Here is a 14729-nt window from a genome sequence, read left to right as displayed (position 1 = left end):
ATACTATTTGACGAAGTGATACAAAGTATTTATTTAACCTTTAATAAATATGTTTGAATTTATTACTCCATCCGATCCATTTTAAGAGTCTCATTTGAGTTTGACACGGATTTTAAAAAATGTAATGGAAAGTGGGTGAAAAGAAATAGTCGAATGTGAGTCATATTTTTATTTATTATTTTTATAATAAAATGTGAGTGAAAAAATATCAGTAGAATGCGAGGTCTGTTACCATTTATGGAATATTATAATCAGGACTTTTAAAATAGAACACACAAAAATGGGGTAATCATAACTCTTAAAGTAGAATGGAGAGAGCGTAATTTTTACATAAATATGTTTGAATGTATTTTAGAGATCATCATTATGTCCGGACGTTGGTCCCAATTGTGTGAGCCCAACTCAGATTGGCCCAAGATAAAATAGCACCTTTTCTTTAGGCCTTATTTCAATTATGTTTAGGTTTAAAAGAAAGGCATCACATTTTTGGCCTTTCTCTATCTCTTACTACATCTAACTTATGCGTGGAAGTTTGATGTTCATTCCGATCCACACGTGGAAAGGCGTATCAAAAATCTCTTAAAATCTTATCTTGCATTGACTTAATATTATAAATATGGATAATCTCATGACCCCTCCCCTATGAAGCCTTTGAAGAAAGTGACTGATTCATTTCTAATATTTGCAATCAAAAGTTGAAATTGAGCGAGTGAGAGTGGGGATGAAGCATCATAAAAAGGTGAGTGTAGATTTTTCGGCTTGGTGCAAATACTGGCGGATCCAATATAAAACAAAAGGGCTGCAGTTGTATCTCAAAACTTGACTCCCTTGGGTCACCAAGGTTCAATTCTAAGTCAGAACAATACAATTTATTATTTTGCATATTTTACTTGTCCCTTCTATTTTGAAGAATGCCTATTGTCTTCCACTTCCGCATTTTATTTTTTAGTCTGTTGTATTTTAATTTTTCTCCTTTTTTTTGTTTTGTAACGTACTGTAGTTATATTCTGTATAAGACTTCCAAGTATTTTACTGCAGTTAATTTAATCTACTATGTATTATGTAGTTATAATAATTCTATTTATTTTGTAAATTTTAGTATATTTTTATCTATATGAGACTTCAAAATATTTAAGAGAATAATATATAATGAGTCAAGTTTGGAGATTGAACATATCTATCTCATCAATCACCTTTTAAAATTCACAGGGTATTATGTTTTAGTCAATCAGATGAAACTAGCTATAGTAATTCTTTCACAATTAAGATTATTTTTTATTGTTTTACGTATTTATGTAATTTATTTCATCAGAACAACCAAAAGTTGTACTAAGTATTTATTTCATAGGAAAAAAGAATTGACACTTAAACAAGTTTTCCACTAAGACTATCATCATTTTCATACATTAGTCAATAGTCACACTACTTACAAACTAGTATTTCCAAAAAAATAGGATGAAGAAAAAGAAACCAATTTTGCTGACTGCTGCTAAGCCATCTTCCCCAATATACACAAATCCATCCCTCATTAGCATCAGCAAACAAAAAATGCCTCAATCTCCTTCGCGTCCGCCTACAGTTAGACAACTCAATCCAGACAACAAATTTGCTACACTTTCCCATCAGAGGAAGGCAGCTTCTGATCCATCTCCACAGCCACAGAATTCGTCCCCTTCGATGGGGCTGAAGACGGCGTGGGGAGCTTCTTATGCTCCCAACTGAAGGCCTTCGGGGGTCTAGAGGCTTCGGACATGAGCACAAGAGCAAGCAAGCTCAGAGCCAAGCACTTTTGCCCCAAAGAAACTGACATGAGTAGAGAGAAGTGTAGTAGTGGGATTTGTGAGGATTCAGCCTTTTTAATGCTTTTGAGGAAGGAGGCATTGTTGAGAAATCTAGGAGGTGATGACAACTTGTTTGTTTGAGGAAAGATGAAACAGTAGGGGGACAGTGGTGGAATAGAATAATATGCCTGAGTTTGTTAGGAATTTTTTATCCAATTAGAAAACTATTTGTGTGGCATTTTGCACTTGGCCCCACTGGAGTAGGAATTTAGTCATTTGTTTAACTGGGGACAAAGATTTGTTGTCAGACTTGTCAAAGTGAATTAAAACAATCACTAGTTCCACCAAGGAATATGTGTGATTTTATATTGATTGATGTATACATGACATGCAATCATGTACCTCCAAGCTGAATTTATATTGATTAATAGTTATTTAAATTTATAAAATCAGGTCATAGCTGAATTTCATCTTATAAAAAAGGGACATTAATGGCCATTCAAATACATAAAATATGGTCAAATTTTAGCTAGTTCTCATAAAATTTGAGAACATATTAAATACGAAGTTTCAAATTTTCTTAATTGCCCATTGCGTGCAAAATGACATTTTCCGTGATACTCAAAATATTATTTGTTTATTTAAAAAGAAAAGAAAGGGAAAGAAAATAAAAAAAATACCACTTTTTTTTACTGAAACAACATCATTTGAGCATCATAAAAAAACATCGTTTTTACATAGATATGGCAGATCAAGGAAAATTGAAATTTCATGAATGGTTTAATATTCTGTTTTCAAAATTAATGGAACCGAGCATAATTCGACTAAGTTTTTTTTTACTTCATTTCACAAAAGGTACCGAATAATTTATACTCCATATGTCCTACTACAAGTGAGACGTTTCTTTCTGGCCGTTGTTTTGCGAAGATAATAATAAATAGTTAAAGTGGAGAAAAAGTAAAATAAGAAAGAGAATAGTATAGAAGAGAGTCGTATATACATTATTATCTTACTTTACTTTATCTCTACTCTAACTATTTATTATTATTTTTGCAAAACAACGTCCGATTTGAAGCGCCTCACTTGTAGCGAGATGGAGGGAGTAGGAATTTATTCCTCAATGGAATGTATGCAAATTTTTCTTTTTTAAATACTATAGTATATAACAATTGATGAGTTTTTAAAAGAAAATAAAGGGACTAGCAAAAAGCATGTGTTATTTTTTTTTATAATGCATTCATGTGAGTTAATAATATGGAGTATGATGTATGATTTTAAAGATGAAAATAGAATTTGTTTTGATTATTGAAATCCAATCATGCAAACATGAGGGTTGAATGGGTTAGAATAATATATAGGCAAGAGAATAGGGAGACAAACCATAGTTCAAAAGGTTAAAGTATGTCTTGTACAAGTTTCAAATGAGTAGTTTGTGAAACTCTTTGTCCACTCCTTTTTTAGGACAAAGGGAAGAATTTATAAAGAGAATTGGTGACAGTAGGTAATGTCTCTTAGTTTTGATTCTTTGAAGATAGTCTTTAGCTTCAAGAAAAAGGTGCAACCCCTCCTTCACTCCATGGGACACTCCTACATACTGTCAAACTTTCTAAATTCTTTATATTGGATTAAATGCCATGACTTTTTATCTATTAAAAAAGAAACAAACTAAAAGAAAGAAAGAACACACTGATTTTAGTGATCAAACCAAGCCTACGAAGAAACTTATGGTTTGGTTCTCATTCCCTTTTTCAGACTTGTTAAACAAAAATAACATATCCTAGCTATATACTACAAGCACACAAAGGAGAGGAGGAAAGAGGGAGAAATAGTGGTGGAGAAGAGAGAAAGTGGAGAAGAAAAGAAATGAGAAAGAAGCAATTCAAGAAAGAGAATGAGTAATGCATTCCCACCTTGTTATATTCACAACTGCAAAATCACTAACACCTCACACTCTCCCCCTTCCCTTCTTCTCCCACACTCATTGCCTTCTCACAATTCTCTTGTTTTCCAGGTCTGTTTCTTTGTTTAATTTATTGAAATATTGTAAATATTGATAGAGAAGATGTGATGATATATATAGGCTGCAAGGCTATTAGGCCTCCAGCAAGGTTTGAAGCATCAAAGCTGAAAGTTGTGTTTGTGGGAGAACAAGTGAGCAATCAAACTAGAGTGGTGCCAAGAACCTACACCCTCTCCCACTGCGACTTCACTGCCGATCTCACCCTAACCGTGTCAAACATAATCCCCCGCGATCAAGTAATGTCCGCTTCACTCACTTCATTTCACGCTCTACCTTCAACGCGAAAACTCTCTAATCACACCTTGCATCATTGTACAGTTGAAAGGCTGGTATAGTAAAGACGACGTCGTTGCTGAATGGACTAACGTCAATGGTGAACCCGTTCCTCAACATTCACTGCTATGTCAGTGGACCAAACCCTTTATCAGCCATGGCTGCAGAGTTTAGGTACCTAATTTGCAGAGTTTAGGTACCTAATTTTCTCCAAGGAATTGCCATTGGTAAGTAGTTAAGACACCTAGGTTTGATAATTTGATTGATGGTGTTGAGTTTTTGGTAGGGAATGTGACACTGTTGAGGTTTGCAGGTTCTTGAGGCCGTCTTGTATGGAGACGCGGAGTTTTTCAGAGAGCATCGACATCTGATGGATGCTTTAGTGAGAGTGTATTTCCATTCTAGCTTCAACAAGTATAACCGTATGGAGTGTTGGGGACCGTTGAAGGACGCGGCTCTGGTAAACGGTTACACCTTCAAACTGGTTCGGAATGAATGAATGGTGGTAGTAATATTTGCTCGAAAATGCTGTTTTGCAGGGGAAAGGAGTGGATATGATAAATGGCTACTTATATGCAAGCAAGGAAACGTCGCGTGCTCACAAGTTCTGGGGGAGCCCAAAATCGATCTTCCAAGCGCTCGCCACTTTCCTTCTGTGAGAACAAGAAGAAGACGAGGGTGGGGAAGAAGATGGCGGCGATGAGGTTTCGCAACATAGCAAGTACATATCAGCAGGGATTGCTTTCAAAGGTCATTTGATTCTTTTGTATGCAACTTATTCAGATGATTTCTTGACTGCCAATTCTTGTTCAAAGAAGATTATTTCATCTTTTTAAACCCAAAAATTGCTCAATAATCAAGTATATGTTCCAAAAAGAGTTGATATTCTCTTTGAATCTACACCAAAAGAGATGCAGCACTCTAAAACTCAGATATAATGGAAGGCCTAAGCCACCATGAGAAATGTTTCAAGTGTCAAACAATGGAAGCCGAATTGAAGTATATTCACAAAGGAAAAGGACAGTAATAAACAGAGAAAAACACAATCTCATATACCTCAGAAGCTGAGGTTCATGTCGGCATAATGGACAGGTCCAAACCAAACATATTATAGCAAGTCACAATGAAGTGCAGACAACAAGCAAGCTCGGCATAGTAGTTCTCCTAATGCGAGCGGTTCGGATTGGGTGACGACGACTTTGCCTTGGCAAAATCAACGAGGTCTCTGAAGAGAGCGTCTTCGCTCTTTCCTGGCTTAGATGGAGCTGGTGCCTTGATTGAGAGGTTCTGGGTTTGCGCGGCTAAGCTATCATAAGAAGAGCTTGAGCCACTACTCAAATGAGATGGCCTGCCACCAGGAGCCTGGCCTTGCTCGAAAAACTGTTGTCTCTGGTTGTACTTGGAAGGTGGAGGCGGAAGGTTGCCCGGTGGAACATCCCATGGAGCAGAAGGCAAACTGTCAGTCGATTTGCTTGCAGGGGCAGGTTCGTCGTATGCTGGTTTGGGGGCAAACATTTCGGCTGTCGGGTTGATGAAATCATCGGAGGGAGAGGGAGACACTGTTGGGTTTGGGGGAGGAGTCGACTTCTGGTTGCTTGAATGAGCTGGCACCGGGGTACTTGCAGATCCCGATGCTCTGGAGGATCGTTCTGCCTCATAGGTGTCACCACTGAGATAATCAACCATGGAAGAATCTAAACTTACTGGATTCCTGGATGATGGTGGAGGAGGAAGAAAAGGGCTGACGTGCAATGCCTCATTCTTGACAACTGCCGGTTTCTTGCCAAGTCCTTGTGAAGTATCCCTCGATGATCTGGAAGTGTTGTTTTTTATTCATGCATTCAGCATATAGAATAACAAAATAGAGCAATAATGGCAAGGAAAAAGACCAAAAATATGGATCTACAAATAATAGTTCAATGATACAGAAAAAAAACATATCAAAGCAGTAGAGGACCATGTCGAGTAATAGTTAAAATACCTGCGTGCTAACTGAGCAAAATCATCTTCCGACTCTTCATCTTCATGATTCACATTCATAAGAGGTGCGACTGGAGGTTCTATACTTGTCGCTGAAGCTCCTAGAGTCCCTTTGGCAATGTCATCGTGTCTACTGACAACTCGCTGCAAGTTATCGTTCAAAGCCAATCCCTTGCATAGAAGGTCTTCGTCTCTGAAAAGGCAATAGTTAATATTATAGAGCTGATATACATTAGGATGATCGGTAAAGATCACACGTCGGATGTCTGCTTACCCGGTATTATTCACAAGAACCATGACTCGCTTTTGATATGAACGGCACTGATCAATTAAGTCAAAAATGATCTCATCCTTCAATCCCTATACAGTGTGATCCAGAAAATTGATAGTTTGAGTCATTTGTAGATATATAATAATAATATCATTAAACACCCAACATTGAGTTAGAAATCTTACAAAAGAGAATAATATCACATAGTTATAAATTAAAAGCATATTTATAAACACATTTAAGTATTTAAGATTAATGATCTAACTTGATATATCGAAATATACTCTAGGTATAATTATGATTTAATATTTATATTGAATAATAGTATTTCAAAAATAATTATATTGATATACTTTAGGAAGTGAGTGTTCCATTGTTTATACTATACATACAATAGTATAATAGTTAAATGAGTCAGTATAGTAACAGAATAATAATGGTAAAGAATCTAAAGATGACATTAATATTGTAAATGTAAAAAAGTAAGTAATATTTGGATTTAGAACTCCAACCTGAGGATTATTTGGATCCAGGGCAGTTAGCATTTCCATAAGAACATCCACAATTCCCTCAGCATTTAGCATCTCCGGCAAGCTATATCAAAAGATAGATGACCAAATTCAAGATGTGCCATTTCTGAGTCCGTGGAAGAAAACTAATAGGCAACGATAAATTTTTTTAGGTATGGCATGTAATTGTTTACAGTCACTTTGAGAATTGGACTCATTAATAATTATATATCGAATCACCCTAGTTCTACATAAAAAGGACATGTCAACGGGTACAAATGAAACAGATGCTCAGGCACCTCGTGCAAGAAGTAGCAGTTTGAAAAATATACAGCATTAACTGGTGCTAATTCTGTTGAGACATGACCTAAAAAAGCATTTACTAATTCCATCACTCAACCCCATCACTTTTTAATCAGATACGTGACCATAAATATATGGAAGTTGAGAAATATTTATTGAAAATGCAAATAAAACAGATCCTCTTTTAAGAACTGACATCATATAAAAATTAATTCATGAATAAACAAAAAGAGTGTACCTGAGTCCAGAAGCATCAGATTCAAGAGAGGCTTGAACAGCCACTTCCTCATACGGAGAAGTAGGTTGAACTATTGGATGTGTTTGTGGTGGAGTGAATAAAGGAACACTATTTCCCTCTCGAGGTGGAAAATCTACCCCAGCAGACTATCAAACTCAAAACACAGAGGACATAAATAGTTAAGACCAAGAGAATTTCAATCAAGAGAAACCCCAGTAGGAAAAACAATCAGTTTGAAGCGCAACTGGGCTCAAATATAGGCCATGGCAACTTGGCAAGAATCACTCTAGGCTTCTCTAAGACGAAAAGAAACCTACCACAACTCACTCAAGGGTCACTGCTAGTGAAACTGTCAGCCCTTATCCAGGTTACTGACAGGTCAATCAATTAAGCTTGGATTTTATGAGAATGTGACAAAAGCTGATAGATATTTAAAAGCTAGCTGCCAGAGACCACAGAGATCTGGCCAAGGAGCCATGGGTGATAAACTTTGTTGCAATCCCAGATTCATCTGGATAAAAATTATAAACATACAGAGACATTCGAAAATCAGATACACATGTATCCAGGGACAGATATAACGAGTGCTAAAGTAACTTGATTGGGAGAAGAGTTGAGTGACCACTAGCATTAGACCCTTGCCAAAACTTAGGTATCAATGTAAAATGAGCAACGGCTAGAAATCTAGCGAGGAAATCATTCAAAACAAGAAAAGGAGATGCTGGTGGATGAGTTTTGAAGAGCATAGTTAATAGGCAAGTACCAAAAGCCTTCAGTACATAGCTCACACACAACTCACCACCCCTCCATCAAGATGTTTATGTCAATTTGTGTATTTCTGTATGCACAATTTCATATGTAAGCTTAATTTATATATGAAAGAGCCATAGAAGGAAGCAGACGGATTCAAAATTTATAATCACCTTCAATTCATTGTAAGCCACAAAATACTGGGGAAACCTTCCTCCTGCTCCTCCTAAAGCCTCTTGCCAGGTATCAATCAAAGTTAGAATCTTTTCTCTCACATTTAAATCGGGCTGCAAATGTATATCAGAAAAAAAATAAAAGCCCATTAGATTGTATGGACAGGAGGAGGAATCCGGAGACAACAAGGGGAGGAAAAAATAGTACTAGTATATTACCTTCTTCTTAACAATTTTGACCATGTCATGTAAGATATCCCGCTCGGCAATCTGTTGAAACACATGTTCCCCACAATTTTTGCTTAGAGTCTCCAGTACCTGATCATAAAGAATTAGAAAGATATATAATAGATAAGCAAATGCATGCTGTAGTTCCTGGTGGGACTTCATTCACATGTGTTTTTACATTTATATACAGTCATACACTAATAGATCCCAAACAACCATACTTGTCAGCAAACGAAATTCATATTCATATCTTCACAGTTGTGTGGGGTGCGATTCCTATTATAACTGGGCAGCAATGAAGAAAATTTTCTTACTTTTTCCATTATCTAGCGGTACTTTTACTATGAAAGAAAGTTGATGAAATGAGAGTCTGAGACTGGAATCATGTTAAAATAGGGTCCCAACTCATAAATCTCATTTACTTGGAACTGCCACGAAAGCACTGAAGATATGTTTAGCAGAAAACTTCAAGGAAGTTAGGAGCAACCGCTACATTTCAGAATAATAAATGCCATTTGTCGGTTCAGAGTTGAGATTTTCAGCATACATGCAAATGGAATAAGCATGCACAAGGCACAGAATTAAAAGAAGAGAGCAAACTTACAAACAGCGCAAGGAGCTGTATGTTAGGGCTTTTATTCGCCAATTTTTTCTTGAGTGTCTTCAATGCCTCCTTGGCTTGCCTGCAAAATGAATTCGTTTTAATGAGAATAAACGAAATAACACCTCATCCAGATTATAACTCAAAAACACACAGGCAGCCGCTGAATTAAAGCGCATAATACCCGGGATCCATATTAATTAAATCGCATAGCTCTATATTCACTGCCCAATCTGGACCAATCAGCAAATCACTAGTAGCCCTCTCAGCAACAGCTGCCGCATTCGCCATATTTTTCCTGTTTCGCGTAGTTCCTATACCTAAAACATCGAATCAAACCATTGTCATCAAATTAGTGACGCACATGTCAACAGAAAGTGGAAAGCAAATATTGTATAAAGTTCATCAACGAAATTAAACAAAAAATAGCTTCAAAAACCCGAACAAACAGCTTCAAAAATAGCAATCAAGAAAATCACGGATACATCAGCACGCAAGCAAACTTCATCACATACAAAAGCGTGGCAAAGCTTAACCAGAAGAGGCATTAGCAATTAGATAGCCAGAAAATTTCAGCAAGCAAATGTCTAATCCTTCAATCTAACCTAACCTAAAAGCATTTCAGGAAACAATCAAGACGCAGGAATTGGGAGAAATGCATAACCAAAATTCAAACAAACCACCGCACCAAAAAATCAAATTCAACAAAATCAGAAAACACCTAACAAGAAAGGGAAACCTAAAATTCCAAAATCAACCAGCGCTACATGATTCAAAGAAAAAAGAGCACGAAAACCTCAACGATCATACTTCCTTGGGTAAAAGAATACACAATTCCAATATGCAACAACGAGGATCAAGAATAAAATCAACAAGGTGAGAACTCCACATGAATCAAGAAAAGAAAAAGAGCAATGATCTAGAAGATTACCTGCCTGAAGCTTCCTCAAGTCCAGCCAAGTCAAAAGAGGGCCAAATAAAAAAAAATGGCAAATTCTATAGTCTAAGGGCGCGTTTGGCATTTAGTAACCTAACTAAAAGAGCCAATAATTTGCCTTTAAAATTACAAAATTAATTTAATACTAATTAACAACCTAATTTAATTTACTAATATGAGCCAATGGAGTGATGGCCAATGATGGTTTGGTTGCAAAAATAAGAATCTTCCGTCAAACAACATGTATGAGGAATCAATTAATCCACTTGAGTTGGATTAAGTTGAGTTTCGATTTCTCCATAATCAAAAGTCTAAAACAGTTGTAAGTGTTTTAAATTTTGTTAGTGAATTTTGCGTTTTGCACGTCAATACTTTATGGACTTTAAAAATATCGTGGGCAATTATGGACTAAGCAGTAATCTCATTTTATGGTACTTTTTCACTATTTACCCTCATTTTCAACTGAAAATGCTCTCAATGGACGGCAATTTTGTCCATTTCATAAAATTGGAATTCCTGAGTAACATAATATGATATTTACTTTATCTCACTCTTTAGTATTGAATATGATATTTTTATATAGTTTGAATACTTATAATGATATTTTGATTTCAATTTTTCAATCACTTTATGTCAAATCATTTTCTCTCTTTCTCTAAAATTATTAGAAAAAATATATAATGTAATTCTTAAATATATTAATTGTAAAAAAATAAAATCATAAATTTAATTATTAAAATGACTTGTAGATAAATTTAATTTTGATTGTGGTTTGATTATTTTTTAACATTAAACATTATAAAATATTTAAATGACTTGTAACCAAACTAGATAGTTAAAAATAATAAAAAATTCATATAAAGATACTCCATCCGCTCCTGAAATTTTGTCACTTATTTCTATTTTCGTTCGTCCATAAAAATTTATCACATTTCACTTTTACCATTTTTGGTAATAGACTCATATTCTACTAACTCATTTTCACTCACATTTTATTATAAAACTAATATATAAAAGTAGGACTCACATGACACTAACTTTTTCAACTCACTTTTCATTACATTCTTAAAGCCCGTGTCAGGTCAAATGGTGACGAATTATTAGCGACGGAGGGAGTAATATGGAACGTAAATATATCAGAAAAATATTAAGTTGCAAGTGTGTGAAGTGTGAAGAGAGTATTAGAAAAAAAAATAGAATTCCAAATAATTATAAATTTGGGCATCTTCACGCACTAACACACACAATGCATGCACACACTTCGAGCGATGTGCAAATCGAGCCCGGTGATGAGGTGTCAAGCCCCTCGAGGAGGAGGTTCAGGCTCTGGTGCGGGGGGTTGTTGAGAGCCAGTTCGCGACGTCGTCTGATTGGGACAAAGGCGACTAAAGGTAGGGGATGAGGCGGAATAAGCCAAGAGCCCCCTGCACCTCCGATCCGTCGATAAGAATAGTTTATATGGATATTGGTTGAAAGCAGTACAATTTCGGCACATCCATATTTTATTATGTAATTAGAATTTTTCATCTATATAATTTTTAGAAATTTTAATATGTAATTTTTTATTTTTTAATTAATTTCATTTGTAAATTTAAAATATAAAGGAATCGGAACTATAAATAGTTAAGAGAATGGACGTTGTTATCTCTTAATCTCAATATACTATATTCTTCAAAGTTTTAACATTATTAATAAATTTATCTCTCTTTATTTTGCTCTTGAAAAACATATTACTTCTACAAAGCCAATCTCGAATTCTTTAGTTAACTGTACAGATCTTTAATCCTTTATGTTACATGTACAGCAAAATTTAATACTCGAGGTCAAGAACAACTATTGGGCTGAAAGTTTTAAAAATAATGGGCTCTTATTTAACGAATTAAGCCCAGAAATATAATCATCAGCACAGAAATGAATTAAAATAGGCAAAAATAAAATACCGTTTCATTACATGGGCTCGAAAGCAGCATCAGTTCTAAGCCGCCACCTCCGCTCCTCCACCGCCGCGCACCGCCCCGCCCCGCCGCTGGCCGTCAAGGAACTAACCACCACGATCTTCAACCATGTCCGCCTCGGCCGCCTCTCGAAAGCAATCTCAATCCTCTTCTCTTCCGCGACGCCTCTGCCTTTCTCAATATACGCTCATCTCTTCCGAATCTGCGCTTCGAGCAAGGCAATCATCGAGACCCGCAAGCTCGAATCCCATCTCGTCACCTTCAACCCCGACCCGCCGGTCTTCCTGCTCAACCGGGCCATCGAGAGCTACGGCAGATGCCACTGCGTGAACGATGCAGAGGAGCTGTTCGACGAAATGCCGAGCCGAGACGGCGGCTCTTGGAACGCGATGCTCACCGCGTATTCGAGGAACGGGAAGGCAGAAGAAGCGTTGGACTTGTTCGCCGTGATGATTGGGGAAGGGGTTTCTGCTTCTGAGGTCACTTTTGCTAACGTTCTCGCCTCTTGCGGCAGCGAATTGGACGTCTGGCTTTCGAGGCAGGTGCATTCTCTCGTTGTGAAATACGGATTTTCGGGCAATGTTATCTTGGAGAGCTCGATCGTGGATGTGTATGGGAAATGCGGGGCGATGATCGATGCTAGGAGGATGTTTGATGAGATTGTGTATCCAAATGTTGTGTCTTGGAATGTGATTGTTCGGAGGTATCTCGAATTTGGGGAGGGGAGCGAGGCCGTGAGAATGTTTTCGAGGATGTTGGAATTGAACGTGAAGCCGATGAATTATACTGTTTCCAACGCGATTCTTGCTTGTTCGAGTTTTGGGGGATTGAGGGAGGGTGTTCAGATTCATGGATTCTGTTGCAAGATCAACATGGAGCGTGATGGAGTGGTTTCGAATACTCTGATTGATATGTATGCCAAATGCGGAGATTTGGAGAGTGCAAGAACCATTTTTGATCTGCCTTGTTCGAAAAATGTGATCAGTTATACTTCAATGGTGTCAGCTTGTGCTATCAGTGGAAGAATGTCCGAAGCTAGGGAGTTATTCGATGAAATGCCTGAACGGACCGTGATATCTTGGAACGTGATGATGGCAGGGTACACTCGCACCTCGGACTGGGAAAAGGCGTTGGAGTTTCTAATATTGATGCGTAGAAGCACTAGAGATGTTGACCACGTCACGCTTGGGTTGTTCTTGAACATATGCGCAGCGATTCCGGATATGAATTTAGGGAAGCAAGTGCACGGATACGCCTATAGACATGGCTTCTGCTCCAACGTTTTCGTTGGGAATGCCCTTCTTGACATGTATGGGAAGTGTGGGAACTTGACTGGCGCGAGGAATTGTTTCTACACGATGAGCCACTCGAGAGACGAGGTCTCTTGGAACGTGCTGTTGACAAGCTTTGCGCGTCGTGGGATGAGCGAGCAGGCAATGCTGGTGTTCTCGGAGATGCTAGGCGAGGCCCGGCCGAGCAAGTTCACGTTTGGGACAATGCTGGCCGCGTGCGCAAACATATTCGCGCTCGACACGGGAAAGCAGATTCACGCCTTCATGATCCGGCACGGCTACGTCTTAGACATAGTGATGACCGGAGCTCTGGTCGATATGTACTCAAAATGCCGCAGCATCGCCTACGCCACACGGGTGTTCGACACGGCCTCCCGCAAGGACGTGATCCTTGTGAACTCGATGATTTTGGGGTGCTTGCATAATGGGATGAGTGGGCGCGTGTTCGAGCTGCTGGATGCGATGGAGGAGGAGGGCGTTAGGCCCGACCACAACACGTTCCGGGGGGCGTTGCGGGCTTGTGTCTGCGATGGGCGTGTGGAGTTGGGGGCGAAGCTGTTTGAATCGATGAGTGAGAATTACTATTTGTTGCCTCATTTGGAGGATTATGAGAGCATGATTGAGTTGTACGGTGAGAATGGGTTGATGGATGAGCTTGAGGCTTTTGTGAAGAAGTTGCCCTTTGAGCCTACTGCAGCAATGCTGATCAAAGTGTTTGATTTTAGTCGAAAGTACAAGTGGTTGAAGCTGGGAGAGTGGGCTGCTGATCGACTCAATGATTTGAATCCTTCGGTTCCATTCCTATTTCAAATTGTTGATGATGAATGATGATATTGATGTGGCCGGGGGGTGAGTTGACTAGTGCATAATGACAAATTCATGAAATGAAACTCGGATGCTGTAAAGAAGGTCGTTGTTGACCTCGGAAGGCGGGGTGGTCCGGCGACCGTCGCCGGCTATGGATGGCGGAGCAAGAATGGAAGTGAACTTAACCCTTCGGAGTTGGAGGTGACGCACCATAGAGTCGGCGACAACTCCAAAGTCCAAATTTAATGTGTAGTTTTCCGGTGACCATCACCGGAGTCAGTCGACTACCCCTAACCCAATTGTATCAGTTATGACAGTCATCAACTTCATACATGTTGGAAAAGTAAGAGAAATAGAGAAAATTATCGATGCATATTGAAGGGTTAATTTTATATATAATTATTTATATTAGAAAAATCATGAATGAGTACTGAATTAGGTGTCAAACAAGACGAAATAATAGATAATAGTTACACTTAAGTCCAATCTACAGGGCCAGTCCTACTCAAGTTGCAAGCTCACCTACGTGCGAACTAATTAGATTATAATTTTATCGGACTAAAAAATTTCAATCATAACCCTCTAATTTTAGTAGGTTATTTGGATTAGTC

At 38.0% G+C, this 14729-nt stretch overlaps 3 protein-coding genes across 4 annotated transcripts; 2 read left to right on the top strand and 1 right to left on the bottom strand.

Annotated features, from left to right (window-relative positions):
- Positions 1-3658: 3658 nt before the first annotated feature.
- On the top strand, positions 3659-4248 carry LOC121781313 (magnesium dechelatase SGRL, chloroplastic-like). The gene is made up of 3 exons (XM_042179058.1): positions 3659-3676; positions 3862-4037; positions 4120-4248. Exons 1-3 carry the CDS (start codon positions 3673-3675, stop codon positions 4246-4248), a joined length of 309 nt encoding a protein of 102 aa, XP_042034992.1. The 5' UTR covers positions 3659-3672.
- Positions 4249-4986: 738 nt separating this feature from the next.
- Positions 4987-10140, bottom strand: LOC121782453 (TOM1-like protein 4). Of its 2 annotated transcripts, none has more exons than XM_042180304.1 (10): positions 10059-10140; positions 9312-9447; positions 9131-9209; positions 8518-8616; positions 8299-8412; positions 7376-7521; positions 6838-6919; positions 6329-6414; positions 6056-6247; positions 4987-5887 (listed from the first exon to the last, which is right to left on the bottom strand). In XM_042180304.1, exons 2-10 carry the CDS (start codon positions 9416-9418, stop codon positions 5239-5241), a joined length of 1554 nt encoding a protein of 517 aa, XP_042036238.1. In that variant the 5' UTR covers positions 9419-9447; positions 10059-10140; the 3' UTR covers positions 4987-5238. The 2 variants fall into 2 exon arrangements, with proteins under 2 accessions (XP_042036238.1, XP_042036237.1); XM_042180303.1 differs by lacking the exon at positions 10059-10140 and adding an exon at positions 9924-10041.
- A 1875-nt stretch (positions 10141-12015) lies between these two features.
- On the top strand, positions 12016-14491 carry LOC121783018 (pentatricopeptide repeat-containing protein At3g26540-like). The gene has a single exon (XM_042181052.1). The coding sequence runs from the start codon at positions 12016-12018 to the stop codon at positions 14137-14139; it is 2124 nt and encodes a 707-aa protein (XP_042036986.1). The 3' UTR covers positions 14140-14491.
- The last annotated feature ends 238 nt before the right edge of the window (positions 14492-14729 follow it).

The sequence above is a fragment of the Salvia splendens genome, chromosome 20 (assembly GCF_004379255.2).
Source record: "Salvia splendens isolate huo1 chromosome 20, SspV2, whole genome shotgun sequence".
NCBI lineage: Eukaryota > Viridiplantae > Streptophyta > Magnoliopsida > Lamiales > Lamiaceae > Salvia > Salvia splendens.
Note: the sequence above shows the minus strand (reverse complement) of the source record. Positions and strands in the feature narration are given on the sequence as shown.